Genomic DNA, 18,780 nt, shown 5'->3' on the forward strand with positions numbered 1-18,780 from the left:
TTCATTATCGTTTGTTCGTTTCCTTGTTTTCTAATCTATGTCGTAGCAGATAATGGACGCAGGTTTTGTCTGTCGCCACCCGTCACATTCATCAACTGGGTTAGAGAAGGCAGCTGGCCGTGAACTCTATCGTGCACAACGGCTTGAATGGAATGTTACATTCCATTCACTGGGTGCAAAACCATGAATGCCTTTCTTATCCTCGCAGCGGCTTTTTTGGCGAGCTGTTGAACAAAGGCGGTCACAGCATTGCGCTTCTGAAGCCGTCTCAAACGCTCCTCCTTCCGATACGAGGAATCCAGTGGAGCTCTGCGCATTCAAATAATTTAGATAAAAAACGAATTTCTTCAGAACTGCTGTTTGCGTTTAGTTTGTCATTCTTCGATTAGCACGGTCGGCTAGGTACGGTGTGAAATAAGTTCAACATACATATAAATGGGTATGTCACAGTTGACATACCCATACATACATATAAGGTGAAATAGCATGGAGTGCTAATACTGGTAGGAACCTCCTGGTTACACCAGCCCACAGATTATTGTGTCCGTCCGTCGTGCATCCAAACATGGGAAGGGTGGGGCTGGGTGAAGAGGGGAGGGTGGGGAGGGGCTGGGTGGGCAGGGTAGGGAGGGTGGGGAGGGGCTGGGTGGGGAGGGGCTGGGAGGGGAGGATGGGGAGGGGCTGGGTGGGGAGGGTGGGGCTGGGTGGGCGGTGGGAGGGGTGAGACTGGGTGGGGAGGGGCTGGTTACCCCGTGGTGCCCTTATAAAACTCAACGTTTAACCTACTCACGCCGGCTTGTGCCTGCCCTCACAGTCGGCCATATTTGCGGAATACACCACGCCGCCGTTAACCCTGGCCATTGACCGAGCAACCCAGCGTTCCAACCAGCTCCCTCCGCAGGAATGTGTTCATCACTGGGTGTGAACAGGACGTCTGGATTAAACCACTGCATAATAAGAGATAGATATATTTTTCAATCAATAATTAAAAGTACAAGAGCAAAGGAGCATCAGTTGAAGGGGGTACCCAAAACTGGTTTGAATAAGTACAGATCTATGAGCCAATCACGTGTATCTAAGTTGATCTCGAAGATAAAAATGAGACAAAAATAATTGGTGAGTCTAGAGGCTCGCCATGCAGGCGAACTGTATTTATAACATTTTGGACCACATACTACCAGATTACAAAAGAGAAAAAACATTCTCACAACGAAATCTAAAGTTTTCTGATAATTGGATCTGAGAAATAAAGGCACAATATAAATGGGAGACGATGTTATTGCTGGGAACATTATAAGAGTAGGTCATGATGAGAGTCATTGCAAAAAAACTAATGATATGAAATATATTACAAAAAAAGTATCCAGTGCAGCAGATTCGCAGAGCAAAAATATACAATTTTGAAGGACACTTTAAAAGAAAACACAACAAATTTGTATCATCATGGCAACTGATTCACGTGAAGATGATGATGGCATAGCCAGAGCAGAATGAAGCACTGGCAGAGCAATGCATCTCGGGAAATAAATTTTCAATTTACATTGAAAAGGTCCAGTGGCTTCCTAATACCATCAATATCCGAGGAAGAAAAATGTACCGTAATTGTTGATGATGTCTTTATTTCACAAATTAAATAAACCCCCGACATGAAATGAAAATGTGGCATAGTCTAGTATTTGTCAAAGTCACGCTGAATTATATTGCAGCCTCTTGCTGTTTATCAAAACATCTCACTCGTGAAAGAGGTAGAATTTAACAGTTAAGAGTTAGCATAATAAAAATGAAATAACCAAAACAGTTGTTGTGAATTATTCAGACTTTACTCACCAAGCAATAAGTCTGCCGCACTAAAAGAGATCGAAACGCAATAAAACAAATTTAGGTGAATTTGTTTTTTAATTATAATAATTATTAGGTTGTAGAATCCTTACAACTACTGTTTGCATTTCTTTGCTTTATGCTTCTTGGGCTTTGCAGTATCCTTGGCAACGTCGCCCTACAAGCGGAGAGAAAACAAATTAATACAAAAAAACGAATTACAATAACTAAACGGGGAAAATCTTTCACAATGTTCCCCATGAGTAGAAGACTCCGTCGTTCCTACAAAAATATCGAGAGTTGTGTTTTCCCACATTGTACCAATTTCACGTACACATTTCACAACATTACGTAATTACTATATTTTTAAAATGAATGGCCCTCATCACAAACCAGCGGAACAAGTTGAGCTTGCAACAACAACAACGGCGTGGATGTATATTGTGGCGGGACGATGCATCATTTCGATTTAAAGCTTTCGTGACTGCAGGGATTCATCTTCTTGGTTCTTTCGGTAAGGTCACGTAGAAGGGAAATAATAAAATAATAAAAATAAAACATAATAAAATAAAACGTTATTTCCCTTCTACGTGACTTTACCGAAAGAACCAAGAACATGCATCATTTATTGACTTATATGGATTCTCGTGCTCACGATTTAAATGCACGTCTAAGATGGGTTTTTTTTTAAATCCTTTATATTAAGTTCACTTGCTTGCTTGCTTGCGCGCTTACGACCGTGCAAATCTTTCTGTCGTTTTTTAACCCACTTCCCGTGATCCAATCGAGCTGACATTTTGCACACAGACTCGTTGTGCGTGACAATATATTTTCGTGAATTTTTTTTTCCATAACTTTACACTTTTTAGGATTTTTTTTTTATATTTAATTACCAATTGCTTAATGGTGGCAGGCAATCATCTGACCCATAGGTGGCAGCCATCTCAAGCCAGAGGACGAGAGGACTCTAGCCACCACGCATATAAAGGATTTGTAGTGAAAAACTTTGTTTTTACGGGTTAATTTTCTTTCATTTTGTGTATGCAGTGTGGAGTGGCACCACGGTGGTTAACGCGCTGCTCCCAGTTCAGGTCCCAGGTGACGTCCAACATCTGACACCTGTCCTTGTTACTTCGCCAGGCGTCACCGGGGAGCACCGAACGGCAATTGTGAAGTTTGGTCAAACAACCCCGACGGCCGCGACAGGGGCATGGAGAGGCTTTCACCCAGCGAGCAGATTAACCGAGGGCTACGCGTCGTTTGATTCTGTTCGTGATGTCCCCATTCATATGAGAAGACGCATACGCGATGAGTTTGATTGCCGGTGGATGTGGTGGCTTTGGGATCTAATGCAACGCGAGAGCAATGTGCCACCACTCCTCATTTCAAATCCCAGGCAGCCACCCGTGGTTTAACTTGGTTCTCAAACGTAGCGAGCTGACGAACGTCAAACCGGTCGCCGTCGACTGCGCATACTATTCCCCCAAAAGGTAAAAAAGTGTGTGTATATATACAGTAATCCCTCGCCACTTCGCGGTTCAAGTTTCGCGGCCTCAGTGCATCGCGGATTTTTCGAACTGATTTAAAGGCCTCATTATACCTGTGCAGTAACACCATCATCATCATTCATCATCACATTCATCGAACTGCACAGGTCTGTCATCGTCGTCATTGTCATCGTCATCGTCGTCATTACTGGAGTCAAGTCTCAAGATACTACTGTCATTGGTGAGTGTAGAACACCATAATACGTATCGTATGAGAGAGAGAGTGAATGTATAATATTAAGGTTTTATAATAAAATAGATTTAAGTAAACTATATATATAAAGTATAAATATACATATTTTAAACATTCTGGTACCCACACACACATATACGGAAATTCCTAGGGGGCCAATCCTACTTCGCGGATTTTCACCTATCGCGTGGGGTTCCGGTCCCCATTAACCACGATAAACGAGGGATCACTGTATAATACATTTGTGACTCGTGGTGGTAAATTGTGACGATTTGTCAAGTCGCCCCAGGGGACGCGCAAGAGGAGAATCATTTCACCCCCCCCCCCCCAATATTAATTTTGTAAACAATGCCACCCCAATTGTCAGGCACATCTGCGAAAGGTCGAACCTCCAGGGTGCGGTGTCACACAGGGCTCGATCTCAACTCAGACAGGGGAAAGAGCTGCCCGTCTGTTGTGTTCGTAAAGTTTATGAATTTGTAAATGCCTTTTCACTTCCTTGACATTTGGTTAGCTATGGGTATGTTTGTTTTTTTGGTGGGGTGATCTTAGAATTTTCATTTAGAAAGTGCCGTTATACAATCGTTCTCAGGGTGCATTATAGTCTGTGCACGTTTATTATATATTTACTGTGTGCATTTTATATATATATTTTTCATGTCGCACCTCTAATTAGCATGGTTGGCTTTGTACGGTGCGAAAGAAGTTCAACATATATCCGTGCAAACATTTTCTGTTTTAAGTTATGTACAGCACCATGCGAACTCCGGGTGAAGCGTGCTTTAATGGTGCAAGTAATTATCATGAAATAATGGCCTAAAATCAACGTCATTCAAAGCATTGTATTTACAAGGCTTGTATCATGTATTGGATACTTGAAGGTGCTACATTGCTGGAATGTCAAGGAGACTTTAAAATATTTTAAAATACTCAATCACCCCACAATCACAATGTCCTACAAATGTACGGTGTATATTCTTCGTTTTTATTAAATTAGTTTTAAAATCTTAAATGATTAATTAATTATATTGTCATATTGTTCCCCCCACCCACCCCCTCCTCATGCCTAGGCAGGATGTTCCTATTGCCGGGCCAATTTGAGATGTCAGTTAGAAACGGGAGAAATCGACCCAAGGTGAGATACGAGATTTGTGCGGCAATTGCAAATCCGCGATTGCTAAGCGTACGCCTGCGTGTCGAGAAGATACCGCGCCTGATCGCACGCTTACCGACGCCGCCGGTGAACTCCTGTGCTCAGCGGTGGCGGTAGGCACGGGCAAAGTGAGAACACGCTTGTAGCTTACTTAGACGTGCGTAGCAAGTTACTCCCAAGGCGTTTTTGCAACCGTTATAAAAGTGTACGTAAGATGGCAGTTGTTGAAATGAAGAGGGCGGGAAGGGGTTATTAAAAGTGGTGGTGTAGTTATGGTGACAGGAGAACAGGTGGGAGTGGTTAAGGAGGGGTAGTGATACGGGTTGGGGTAGTGATAGGGGTTGAGGTAGTGATAGGGGTAGGGGTAATGATAGCGGTTGGGGTAATGATTGGGATAATGATAGGGATAGTGATAGGGGTTGTGCGAGGTCTGGTCGTAGCTGGGGCTCGGGGCAGGGAGTAGCAGAATGGAAAGCAGAGAAGAGATGGGGGTTGTTTTAAGGGAGGATTGGACGCAGCTTCGTGAAGATGATTTGGGCCCCAAAAATCTCAACGGGTCCCAGATTCACAAAGTAGATTATGAGTAAACGAATTATCAGCTCAAATTGAAATCCTACAGCGCTGGGTCAGTGGTGTAAATTCCACATTCCTAACACGGGGTCAGGTCTATCCATTGGGCAACTGCTGTTGATTCCACCCAAAAATGTGTACTCTTAAAACTATTTAAACTCTTTTTTTATTTTACCAGGTAAGGTCCCATTAATTTATACAGCTATTTTTCAGAAGCCACCTAGTCACAAATGATAGCCCAACGATATGGCTTATCACGTGGACATGTATAGCAGCCAAATACTCTAAAAGCATATTTCTTAATGTGGCGGGGGGGACCGAGGACCCGGATAGAAATTCCACGCAAACACGGGGAGAGAGACACGCGCAAACTCCAAATATACAACAGGCGTCAAGGTCGGGATCGAATCCACGACCTCCTGTATACCGGGCGAGGTGGTTAACATCTCGCAAACGCGGCGCCCCATTGTTTTGACCTCGGGTCGGACGTTGGGCTGTAAACCTCCAACCAAGATATCTCGCAATCCTCCCATTGCGAGCCACCTTGCCAGGAACATGAAAGGATGTCAACGGGGTTATTAAGACAATAACTGGGTGGGAGGTGCGGGGTGGAGGCTTGGGGGGGTGGGCATTGAAGAGAAGAAAATGCTGCAATTACCTGTTCATTTTCAGGGTGCCATAGCTTGCCATCTGTAGCGCTCCGGCATGTCGGGAAACACTCCCTTATTGTAATTAACAATGGCGTGTCATTTCTCGTACCGTTATATAATGGGCATTCGATGTTTTTTGTCCAACGCTGCAGGGAATAAACACGGGAACACGTGGCGTACCGCCACCTTAACGAGCGTAGTCCCATCACCGCAGTCGCTCTCGTGCATAACACCAATCCCATGCGGAGTGAACACATTGTGATTTCGTGAGTCCGCTGCCACTGACAAACTTTCTCAAAGCAGCTCGTTTCCTTTTGTTCGACGACAAAAGAAGCCGAGCACGTTGCCAAAGCACAATGTTAATTACAGTCACCACGGAGGCATTCCCGCTTTTGTGAATGTAAAAAAGAAATCACGTAAAAAAAAAAATTAACCGTCAATTTGGAGGAGGCGCAACTCTCTCGACTTGTCTTCTTGGGTTGGACATCGCGCGTTGTTCGGCGCGATCTACAACGTCTTTCCTCGACGCGCTGGGAGCTTAGACAGTTTCGCAAGTGGTACAAAACACGGGGCATCGTGCCAGTCGAGGAGAACTACGCACCAAAACCACGAAAATCTACACGGGAGCATGCATGCGGTTTCCCAAACGTATTTACCGTAGTGCTGCGAAACTATTCTGCATTACAAATGTTGATATTTGTATGCCCGGGGTGCAGCGATGGTGCTGTGGTGAGCACGCTGCACTATGAACCCGGTGGCTTTCGCTCGAGTCTGCACTGACCAACGTGGTGAAATATGGTCAAACAACCCCCACGACCAGCACAGAGGGAGAAGCCTTCGTCCAGTGCTAGACTGATACATTACCGTAAATGATCGTACAATATTGTGCCAGGTGGGACAAACATCTTAAATTCTGGCATTGATGCAGAGATGTTGCCATCGTGCATAAGACACCCACTGGCAATGATGCATCGGTATAGAAAGCGGGTCTCAACAGTCCATCCATACGTTCGAGTTAGAGTTGTCTCTTGTTTGTAAATCGTCTCAAGGTACCAAATAGTTTCCACCCGCATGCTTGAAAATGCATGCAATGTTCTCGTGAATATTTTTATTTTTTTATCCTAAGTGGCTGTACTGGATAAATAAGTAGCGACACTGTGCATAAATGTTTCCGCTGAAATATTTCCGGCTCGCCCGCTTTCACGATGTCACAACGCGTAGCCCTCTGGAGCACTCGCAAAACCGCCGAGCGATGATGTCCACGCGATCCCATTTGCGAAAGCATCACCACCTTGAAGCACATTCATACATCTGTCGAGGAGTCGTATGACGACGTGACGTCATGAGCGCTGTGAGGCGCGATGACGTCATGTCACTTACGGGGGACCCCGTGACGAAAGCGGGGTCGTTGTGGGAGCCCGGGATGGAGAGCGTCTGAAAGGAGGTCTCTGCTGCTCGTGACCGGACGGTGTTGGCTGATCCCCCGTCCGGGTTCTACGAGTAGGAGAGGAGCCGAAGAGATAGCCAGGGCTAGGGCTCAGAGAAGTCTGCAAGAGCCGGCGAAGATTACGTTTGGGGTGCTGTTCTACTCGGTCGGGCGGTGTTGGATGAGGCCCCGTCCCGACTCGAGTGAGAGAGCCCAAGAGATAGCCCAGGCTAGCAGTAGATAGAGCCTGAGGTCCGCGTGAAGGACCGAGTGTAGGGGACACCTACCTCTGGTGTGTTTGTTACTCGTGTTAATAAACCGGCGCAAGCCCTTACTAAGAGTTCAGTCTACGTGTCGTCCTGCACCACACAACACATCCGCCCACCATCCACTCCGTCCGCTCGTGTAAACACGACCGACTGTCCACCGTGCTGCATCATATTTATTTTTTGCCCCCCACCCCCCTTCAAACGTCACGGTGACGTCTGCCCGTGCGGTGTGCGCGTGCCACTCCGCGCGCAAGTCGAGGCAAAGCGGCGCACGGCGAGGGAGATGTTGGCGTGGGGTGGGGGGGTTTCTTCTCGTCTCCATCGCCGAGCGCCGCCACGCGAGGCGTTCTCGCTCGCTCGCTCGCGGGCGACGAGGTCGGCAACTCAAGCGGCGGACGACGCTGCGTCGTCTCGGCGACATCCGGCGTCGCTACCCCGAGGCGGCAGTTTTATCTCTTGCGTACACGCGCGGCAAGGTCGGCAAATGAGTGCGCAAGCGTGAGCAAACGAGGAGCGTGCGTCCGTGCGTGCCTCGGGGGGTTATGACCTGTCGTTCGCAACGGAGGAGAAAGCGATGAGGACCACAATCGCTTGCGTGGCGTGGTGCGGAAAGCGTTGCCTGTCCCGCATCGGCCTCTAGACCAGGGGTCGGCAACCTGCGGGTCCGGAGACGCAAGCGGCCACTGAAGCCGCTGCTGCTTCTTCGTGGCGTCGTTCATTAAGGGCCACCGTCTCGGCAGGGTCGGGAGACAGGGACCGAGGGCAAGGAGGGCACAACCACGAGAGGGTAGACGGCAGCCGGATTCGGAGGGTTGCAAAGAAAAAATGCTTGTTGAGGCCACCTCTTTTTTTTATTTTCTTTATGTCAGGTGTGCTCAGGTGTGCTTTCGTTACGTCCCTCTCCACCCTTGTCACCCTTTCCCCTTTTGGTGGGACCCTGTATGGTTTGGGGCAGCGAGCCCCTTCCCCATACTTCTATCCCCTGCTTTTCATAACCGGTTTGGCTTATATCATTGGACCTCCTTTGCCAGTAGGGTTTTTCCCCTTTTTCTGGCAACAAAACTGACACCATTTGCAAGGAATCATGCTTACATTAACCACAATACTTGCAGTCAAATGCAAACAAAAAACAATACTCTGATGGCTTATGTTGACGGTATGTACGTGCGTCACAACGTGATGCATCGTACCCGCACGTTGCCTCGATAAAAATAAATATGAAAAAAAGAATCACGTTTCGTATTCACGTCCATTGCGGCTCTTAAAATATAGATTTTTTTTTTCTTACCGAATGTGGAAATGCAGGCTTGCGCGGGTGCAGCCCGATTTTTAGAGATCTGAGCCAGCGTGGATCCCGTTGGTCATGGACGTTCTGTGTGCAAGGCTCAAAACGGGATCTTGGTCCTTGTGTGGCTAATTGATCAGTGCCAGTGTCAGACAACACACAAGCACGTCCAAAGAGCACAGAGCCTCTGTACATAGGCAAACACCATGACAGCACTCCCTGAAGAGGTGCACTGTGGTCCTCGTGACTTAGATCACCATGAAAAAAAAATAAACGTGAGCACAATGTGCAGAGGCCGTGTTCCGTTTGAACACGGCTTTTTGGGTTGCTTGAAACTTTAGTTCTTGCCCGGCCTGCTGTTGTGTTGGGACTTTATGTCGCCGTTTGCATATTTGAATATTGCTCACCGCTGTTTGCACAAATCCGTTTTCCACCAGCACACCACGCGCACAGTTGTTGATGTGTTTGAAGCGGTCGGGCCCCAGCATGACTCCGCCATACCATCGCGACACCACCACCACCGCGTCCCGCACGTCCAGAATCTGCCAGATAATTTGCGACGCACAAACACAACGCCCGCACGTGCGCGCAGACCCGGGGTCAAGCACAATTACAGCAAACCGTTGTCAGCCGAAATGTACATCGCAATTTACGTTGTGATAGCAATTAGTTACGAATGACACAGTTACACCCATAATTGACCCAGGGCCCGAGTCATAAACAGACAGAATTATATGAATGATAAAATGTGCACGAATTGTCAATCCACACCGCCGGGGCCATAGGGGCTACTCGATAAAACGTAGCCGCACTGGTCAGGGCGGGCCGGTTAAGGAAGAAGAGCGCTGATGTGAGCCATGGCCAGGAATCAACCTCAGGGCTCAATCTCCCGGCGGCACGGCAGCTGTTACAATGGACAAGTTTCTCAAATGCACCAACCCCCCCAATCTCTGTCCACCCAGCAGTATAAACGGATGCACCGCAGTTAGTCGATCGGCAGGCTGCATGCGGTCGGGTAAAGTGTGGGTACTCTTCAACGTCCTCCCAAATGTGTGACCAGCGTGGAGGAGTAGGCCAAAATAGACTGGAGAGGGGGGAGCTCTCTAGAACTCCTTCTAATTGAGGCCCCCTTCTGTCAGCAGTGGGGTGAGCAATTCATCTCAGACTTGAAGGGCTACACTTTTACCTTGTGTTGCCATCTAAATATGTGCGTGCGTGCGACCAAAATTAAAAAATGTTCACCCCCGAAGCAGAAACTAATAAAAACTGAGTGACGTGAGTTTTTTTTTGTATCACCGGTTCTCTCATTCAATGTGTTTCTACTCAGACAACAACCAACCTCTACACCCCCCCCCCACGACCACCACCACAATCTCTCCCAGCCCAACACGGAGGGTCGTGCGACAGGACACGGTGACCTTGACGACATCGCCCACGTGAATCTCAACACACGTACGCGAGAGCATGCACCGAGCACCGAGGCGAGCGGTGAGAGGGACAGAATCGTGAAATAAGTGAGTGAACCAGCAAGGGGACGTGTTGAAACTCGTTGACACGAGTGGGACGAGCGGGTTAGAGGGTAGAGGATGGGTGGTGGAAGGGAGAGCGGACACTCGTGAAGGCCCTCGCAAGACTGCACTCCCTTCACGCCGCAGCGTTTAAATGTCCCTCCGCGTCCGTGAGAGTTCCGCGAATAGCGGTCGCATTCACGCGGTGACAAAAGCTGGCCGTTGTTGCCTGCGGCAGAAGCCGCTAATCCAAATGAGAATGCCTTTAGCGTTGTGTAGCAGTGCCCACGTTCTGACACCACGAACCCAACACAAAGATGGGAACATGAATTTATTTCCGTGGCAAGTGCTAACCGGGTTAGATTTTGGTGTTGTATATTGACGTATATATTTACAAATGAATATGTAACCAATTTTAAAAGAGTAAATGAAAAAAACCACATTCCTTGTATATTGACTTGTATATTTACAAATGAATATGTAACCAGTTTCAATTGTGATTGCTACATTGATATGAAAATTACGTGATGAAGTTACCTAAAGTGCCAATCAAAATCTAAATTGTGAGAAAGACTATACTGAACGAACGGAACACAGCTACTGACGTTAACTCTCGGGAGAGTTACGCAATTGTCACGGAAACCCCAGTTTCTTCATGCTTATTTAATGCCAGTTTGCGACAAAGCAAACGTTGAAAAAAATATAAGCATGCCTGGTGTAGACGTATGAGTCTAGAGGAGAACCCAGTTGTGATCTAAGGCAGAGAGAGGCGAGACAGAAGCGGTAAGAAACATTGAGGGAGGGAGGGCACACGGGGGGGGGGAGCGCACCTTCCTACACAAGTCAGCGAGCTAAATTTCGATATGCAAATTCTTTTGTCAAGGCGCTCTTCCCCTTCCAACCCAGCTTAAATATACGCTCCAAGCGTGGTGGTGTTTCATTCAGACGCTGTCTCCCCGACAGACATGGTCTTCACCTGAGGACGGCTGCTTACGTTGTGGCCGAAACGTCGTGAGAATTATTTTATTATGTTTTATTTTTATTATTTTATTATATCCCTTCTACGTGACTTTACCGAAAGAACCAAGAAGAAGTCAGCGAGCCCTTCAAGAGAGCCTCAAGCTGTCCGAGCTATGAACAGATTCGGCCAATGTTCAAAAGCGGGATAGATCGCGAGTGAGTAAACCCGAGGTTTTCTTTTATATTCAAACAGCACGACGGGTGTTTACACTCAGTTCCATAAAAATACTCCGCTTGACTGCAGCGGAGATGAAACTTAGATCTGCGACCGCCATCGGCACATCGGATGAACGGCCGCTCACGATCGCCCTTCCTCCTCCCCTTGCGTGGGCATCACAATGGGAGTTATTAGACAGTTCGTGCATCACGGCCCACCGCCTTAATGAACATTTTAGTGCCGAGTGCAAAACACAACCGTGGCTTGGTAATAATCACCTGCGATGCTGTAATGAGACTTCATTGTGGCAAAGTGTGGCGGGCGTAACTGGTTGTGGATAATCACCGCTAATTGCCATGAATTACTTTCACAGTGTTGTCAACGAGAATAATGTGAAAATATTTTGCACGAATTTTTTTTTTTTCACCGTTGTTAACATTTCCGAGAAAGGCATGCATACTTTTAAATCACCATGCATTGCACGTTCTCTCTCTCTGAGGCTATACAATTCGTGAGCAGTGTTTTAGCGGTGTGTGGTATACAAGTAAGACTACACAGAGTCAATCTCTTCCCTATAATTACCAGAGTATCGAGAATAAAAGGGATGCATCCACCACACGTGCTTGTGCAAAAGGGATGTTGGCCGGTGGGGTTGAGGCTGACAACAGAGTGGCTACTTTGGGATGGGATCATGGTCCAGGGAGGACGCCCACCAAGGAGATGGAGCGATGACATCAGCTCACGTGCGGGTGCTATTAGGTGGTGGACCGCTTCACCGTAGGACCATGAGCGGTGGCGGCAGTAGTTTGGGGTGAGGCCTACATCCAATATCACCTCATCTCTTCTCGCATTTGAAGGTACAGGCACCGCATGCTATGCCAGTGTCAAAAACATATCCAGAACTGCTGTGAAGCTGGGTTTGAGTCTGAGCCAGACATGTTCATTCTGGCAGTGATAGTAAAAAAAAAAGTATAGTCCTTTCCAAATCCACTATTGGATGAAGGCCACCCGCCATGCCATACCAGTCTAGGGGATTTGTGCGATAGTTCACCATGGTGGTTTGGCTCCTGATGTGAGCTGTAACCAGGAATCAAACAGCGTTGCCAGGTTCATAGTGCAGCGCACTAGCCACTACGTCACTGGTATCATGATGGTGTGAATAAGTTTCATCATAATAATACAAATATTATAATAACATTATGTATAGTGGGAGCTGATGGGTGCTGAAAGGAGAGGCCGGTGGAGTGAAGTTGAGAGGGACTGAACTGTGACTCTCCACGGAGAGAATTGTCCGGCTAATATCCCCAAAAGCTAAATGTCTCAGATTGTTGGGGAGTAGCAGCCTTGCACCGAGGCATGGTCATGTGCTGCACGAGTGCCTCCCTATGCCAAACAGCTCACCGATGTGATTTGACCATAGTTCGCGGGTCGGTGAAGGTGGGGATCACAGACGTAGAAGCATCGAAGCACAGCGCAGCAATACATCTCGCTGCACCGCCCTCTGCTGCAGCACAAACCCGCAGTCGCCTGTCACAACCTGGCATGCACCATGATCACCGAACCAAGCACTATCCAGGCTCAACACCTGCATAGCTTCTGAGACCTGATGAGATCGGGCGTTTTTGGGGGGGTGGCGAGGTGTTAATTACCTCGCCTGGTATACAGGAGGTCGTGTGTTCGATGCTGACCCTGATTCATGTACAGTAAAACCTTGGATTGCGAGTAACTTGGTCTGCGAGTGTTTTGCAAGACGAGTAATTTTTTTAAATAAATATTAATTTGATAAACGAGCGAGGTCTTGCAATACGAGTAGTACGTGTAGACGCTTTGTCTGCCGAGCGTCACGTGATCACAACTGATATACGAGTGCTTTGATATACGAGTGCTTTGGATTACAAACACGTTTCCGGAACGAATTATGCTCGCAATCCAAAGTTTTACTGGTATATATGGAGTTTGCATGTCTCTTTTTCTCCCTTTGGACGCGTGGATTTTTTTCCGGTCCCTCCGGTTTTTCCCCTCCACATTTAGAATCAACGTCACGCGTTGGGAGTATTTGTCTGCTCTACATTTCCACGTGACGATAATCCACTTCGTTGAGCTCTCATTTGTGGCCAGGTCGCTTCTGAAAGAGAGGTATAGGGCTCAGTGGGCCTTACCTGGAAAAAGTAAAAAGTTTATAGTTTAAATTTCGATTTAAAGCTTTCGTGACTGCAGGGATTCATCTTCTTGGTTCTTTCGGTAAAGTCACGTAGAAGGGAAATAATAAACTAATAAAAATAAAACATAATAAAATAATTCTCACGACGTTTCGGCCACAACGCAAGCAGCCGTCCTCAGGTGAAGAACAGGTATGTCGGAAAGACAGACGCTGTCTTTCCGGAAAGACAGACGCTGTCTTTCCGACAGACCTGTTGGAAAGACAGACGCTGTCTTTCCGACAGACCTGTTCTTCACCTGAGGACGGCTGTTCACCTGAGGACGGCTGCTTGCGTTGTGGCCGAAACGTCGTGAGAATTATTTTATTATGTTTTATTTTTATTATTTCATTATTTCCCTTCTATGTGACTTTACCGAAAGAACCAAGAAGAAGTTTACAGTTTGGTTAAGAGTTGTTCGTCGTTGCAGATACACGCCTCAGAGGCGTAACCAAAAAGACACCGCGACGAGTCTCACCTGCAGCAGGTGGAGCAGCCGCCCTCCGGCTGCCGTCTCGCCATCATCGTCGCAGTCCTGCAGGAAAGCGTGCTTCACGGGGCAGTCGATCCTTGGAGGCGAAACAAAGATCCCCCGTGTAGCCTTAACAGACTGTTGGGGCAAGTGCTGTTAGCGAGCACCTATGAAGGCCGGAACGGCACACGAGGGGGTGGGTGGCCAGCACCACGCCCGACCGCCTTTGTCTCCCCAGTGGCGATGTTTACACACCGCGCCGGGTACTCATTTCAGGCTGAGTCGACCTAGGGGAGGCCCAGGACCGGTTTAGATAATCGTCACTGGTGTTGGCCGTGAGCGGGAATCGAACCCGGGTCGCCAGGTTCATAGCGCAGCGCGCTAACCGCTACACCACCGCTCCCCACTGGAGGCGAAACACACGCACATCGACACACGTGTCTGGAACTGCGCCACGCAGACACGGACTTCAAGCAAAAGTCAAAGCGAGTTCTGGCTCACACGAACATTGAGGCGGAGCGCATCTCCCGTTTACAGACCGGAGCCAGTGGTGGAAATTTTGCATTCCTGTGGCCGGGGACAAGTCCACCCATAGGACAATCACTGTTGGCTTCCCCACAAAGTGGTAGAAATTTAAAATCTTGATTTGAAGCTTTCGTGACTGCAGGAATCCATACACTTTGGTTCTTTTGGTAAAGTCACGTAGGTATAGAATAAAATAAAATAAATCACGACGTTTCGATTGCAACACAAGCAATCATCATCAGGTGTGACAACCACAGGAAGTAATATTTCTTGCAGTGGTTGTCACACCTGATGACGATTGCTTGTGTTGCAATCGAAACGTCGTGATTTATTTTATGTTATACCTACGTGACTTTACCGAAAGAACCAAAGAGTATGGTACAAATTTTATCGACCCTAGCTAGGGGGATAATGAGCTGAGGCAGCGCCCTCACCAGGATTTGAACTCATAACGTTCCACTTGGGAGCCGCACGCCCTCCCGCTGAGCCACCTGGCCGGGAACCTGGGTGGTGGGGGGGGGTCGATACTGTTTTTCCTCTTCTCCTTCCTCTTGGCTGGGAGGCGAGGTGGCCGGTCGATGTGGTATGACACCAATTGGTTCAGGAACCCAGCATTGTGAACCTTTTTTAAAATCCTTTATATTAAGTTCACTTGCTCGCTTGCTTGCGCGCTTACGACCGTGCAAATCTTTCGGTCGTTTTTTAACCCACTTCCCGTGATCCAATCGAGCTGACATTTTGCACACAGACTCGTTGTGCGTGACAATTTATTTTCGTGAAAATTTTTTTTTCAAAATTTTCCACTTTTTAGGAAAAAAAAATTTTCATATTAAATTTAAAATACCAATGTGATAAAAATGAAACTCTTACTCAAGAAAAACAGAAATGAATAATAAAATAAAACCGATGCCACGCATATAAAGGATATATAGTGAAAAACTTAGTTTTCACAGGTTAATTTTTTAATATAAAAAAAAATCCCTCCTTTGTTTTCTTCGACTTGATCCGGCGCCCTCCCAAAGGAAAAATACTCATTTAAAAAAAAATTGCATTGGCCAAACATCCCAAATGCAGAACCCTCCTGGCAGAGAGCCTAGGCACTTCCCTGTGCGTGTTTCATGCGAGCATCTTCTTCTCGAATTCCCTGTCAACGGTCTGCAGCCCGGCGCCCCAACCATTTTATTGCACGATTTCCTTTGGTTAGAGAGGTAAGCTGAACGTGAAACTGAATTCCTTCCATTCACCGGGTGCAAAAAAAAAACGTCAATATTTTTCACCCGTGCAGTTTCATTAAGACGAGCGGCACACAATGTACCCAACAAACAAAGAGGCCCTGCCTCCAGACCTTGGGCTTTTTTTCTTTCACAATAAATCCGAACACAGTGTCCAGGGAATCATCCTGGAGGCACTTGCTCTAACCTTCATTGCATCTTGAGGAGCAATTTCAAGATAATGCATTGTTTGTAAATTAGTACATTGTGGGGGATAAAAATATGTAGCAATTTAAAGCAGAATGTGGAAATTGCAAATGAGATGGACATGTTTGCATGGAGGTAGGCATCTTTTGTAATTGTTTATGACGGTATAAACAATAATACGCACATTCATGCCCAATCAATGGGGAAATAGCCAACCTAATTTGAGGAAATGACAGTACGTATACGTTCTGTTGAGTAGCAATAAGTGAATTAAAAAGGCAAGGCCACGACAAAAACAAGATGATTTTGAAATTATGAGACGTTAAAAATGATTCAATGTTATATTTTTCTACATACCCATTGCTTCACTGAAGAGAAAAAATTAGATTGACAGCAAGATGAACATAACAATGGCAAAAGGTGGCAATGTTTAGATATGTTAAAGGGACGCTGGCAATCCAGAGGTGCTAAGTTTGATCTCCCGACACGGAATTTGAGATGGGTACACCCCAGTTAGCCAGGCTGCGTGTGCTCGTGGGGTGAAGTGTGGGTGCCTCTCACATCTTCCAAGACATCCGGTCAATGTGAAAGAGTGGACCAAAACACCCTGTAACAGGGATCTCCAGAGCTCCCTCTAGTTGTGACCCTTCTGCCAGCAGCGGTGTGAGCCAGCAATTGCAGGGCTGCACCTTTATTATTCGCACACCGACACACACATGCGACGACTCACATTTACACGGCGGTGTATTGCTCTCCATGTGCATCGTCGCTCTGGAAATGACCGAGCAATGATGCCCCGTCAAAGTCAAGTGTAGGTAAAAGCCACACGTGTTTTTTTCATTAGCCCAGACTACTCAACGGATAAAACTTTCCAATGCCTTTTTGACAAATTCTCTTTGAGACCGATGGATTTTCTTTAACTTATTTAGGCACATTTAGTGTATTGTTTTTAATTAAGGTAATTTTTCCAATATATTTACAGAAACGCCTCTTTTATGTAATAATTTCATCCCTGTCTCTCTTTTACTAACTGCCCGAGGTAACGGTATTGTGGTATGTTGCCTAGTTGTGCCCCTCTGCCAGAGATCTTCGGTTGTTAAGCAAACAAGTTGTACGCGACTTTCACTTTGCTCATTTTTATACTGAGCCCCACTTTGCAGGCGTTTATGTATTCATTAAGTCCATCAATAACTCGCCATGGTGTTCATTGAGTCATTTACACAGTCATTATCACGAGCCTCCGGGCTCTGGAGACCACCTGGAGAAGATTCCAGGCCACGTGTTTTTCCACGTGGGAGAAATAACAATGATGGCGAACAAGTGGAGACTATTTGACTTTTCGAAGCTATGAACATCGAAGAAGAAGACTGAGAGAGACAGAAGAGAAGAGATCTGGGCGCAATGAAGAGGTCGGGAATGAGCGCTGAGGAAGTGCGCGTGGTTTATTGCGAATGCGTTGGAGTGTCGCACCTGTACGCCATGATGTTGTGAGTAGCGCTGGCAAGCTTCTTATTCTCAAGAAGTTTCCGTAACACCAGCTTGACCTGCACGGTCAAGGGGCGCGGGCGTAATGGAAATTGCATCAGCGAGTTGCGAAGACACAATTAGACTGAGCGAACAAACTGGAACTCGGGAAGATGAGTGCGCTGACAAAAGGAGAAAAACATTTCAACGTAAATTATGTGACCGTGATGAAAAAACTTTTTTTACTTTAATTACCGCATTCACTTTTTTGTGTCCTGTATTTTCGGTCAGAGGTTGGGGGTGCGTCACAAAAGCTGGTAGCTGTGTGTGCGTGTTACCAGATTTGCACGTAATTTTATTGACACAGGGTAGAAGTTTGGGGTGCGTATTACTTTAAAAAAACTTCTTATAATCCAGTGAATATGGTAATTGAAAAGGTAACTTTTTTATTATTCACATTACTGTCTTTACAAAAATTCAAAGATAATCGTAATGCAGTGACTTGGAGGCAGGGTTTGGTGGAACACAAAGAGACGGAGGCTATGTGAGACAGCAACCTGCTGGGTAATGATACTCCCATATAAGCAGCATAGCAAATAGGTTACTTACAATCTACCTCTACAGCAGAATTGAAATATTCTCTCACTGTATAATTGTATTCCCAAGAAATATATTTCTCCCACATGAAAAAACACGCTAAAAAGTGCCAAACATCATCCAAATTTATCAATATCTTGTGAAGTATCAGAAGCTAACCAGGGTTGCACATGTGTGTATGTTGAACTTCTTTCGCAACTTACGTAGCCAACCATGCTAATCGGAGGTGCGGGAATGGTTCATGCTTGGGTGGTGCACTGTTCCGAGTACCAGGGATCATAGGATTTGGCTGCAATACCGCCAGGAGATTGGTAGTGTGAGGCCCCTTGTAATCGTGGTTTTTCTATGGGAAAGCCGGCTTCCTACCACATGTCAAATCATTTCATGGATTTGGCCAAACATCCCAAAGCAGGATTCTCCAGAAAGGGCATTCAGACTCAAGTCGTGTTTGCCTGGATAAATACTATATTCTATGGATTATAAGATGTACAACGGAAATTAATATGTACG

The 18,780-nt window shown here is 46.5% G+C and overlaps 1 protein-coding gene across 6 annotated transcripts in view; it reads right to left on the reverse strand.

Moving 5' to 3' along the window:
- Positions 1-1,160: 1,160 nt before the first annotated feature.
- The window catches only part of IMPACT (impact RWD domain protein), a 42,488-nt gene continuing 24,868 nt past the window's right edge, over positions 1,161-18,780 (reverse strand). For 5 of the 6 annotated variants that reach the window (XM_078868539.1, XM_078868541.1, XM_078868540.1 and 2 more), the window contains 4 exons: positions 17,680-17,753; positions 14,273-14,363; positions 9,319-9,453; positions 8,024-8,324 (listed from right to left, as the gene is read on the reverse strand). In XM_078868539.1, the coding sequence (XP_078724665.1) occupies positions 8,076-8,324; positions 9,319-9,453; positions 14,273-14,363; positions 17,680-17,753 (549 nt within the window). In that variant the 3' untranslated portion in view covers positions 8,024-8,075. Of the gene's footprint in view, positions 1,997-8,023; positions 8,325-9,318; positions 9,454-14,272; positions 14,364-17,679; positions 17,754-18,780 lie in introns of those variants that run through there. The other variant, XM_078868543.1, reaches the window with a different exon arrangement.

This window comes from Lampetra fluviatilis, chromosome 26 (genome assembly GCF_964198595.1).
Source record: "Lampetra fluviatilis chromosome 26, kcLamFluv1.1, whole genome shotgun sequence".
In the NCBI taxonomy this organism is placed as follows: domain Eukaryota; kingdom Metazoa; phylum Chordata; class Hyperoartia; order Petromyzontiformes; family Petromyzontidae; genus Lampetra; species Lampetra fluviatilis.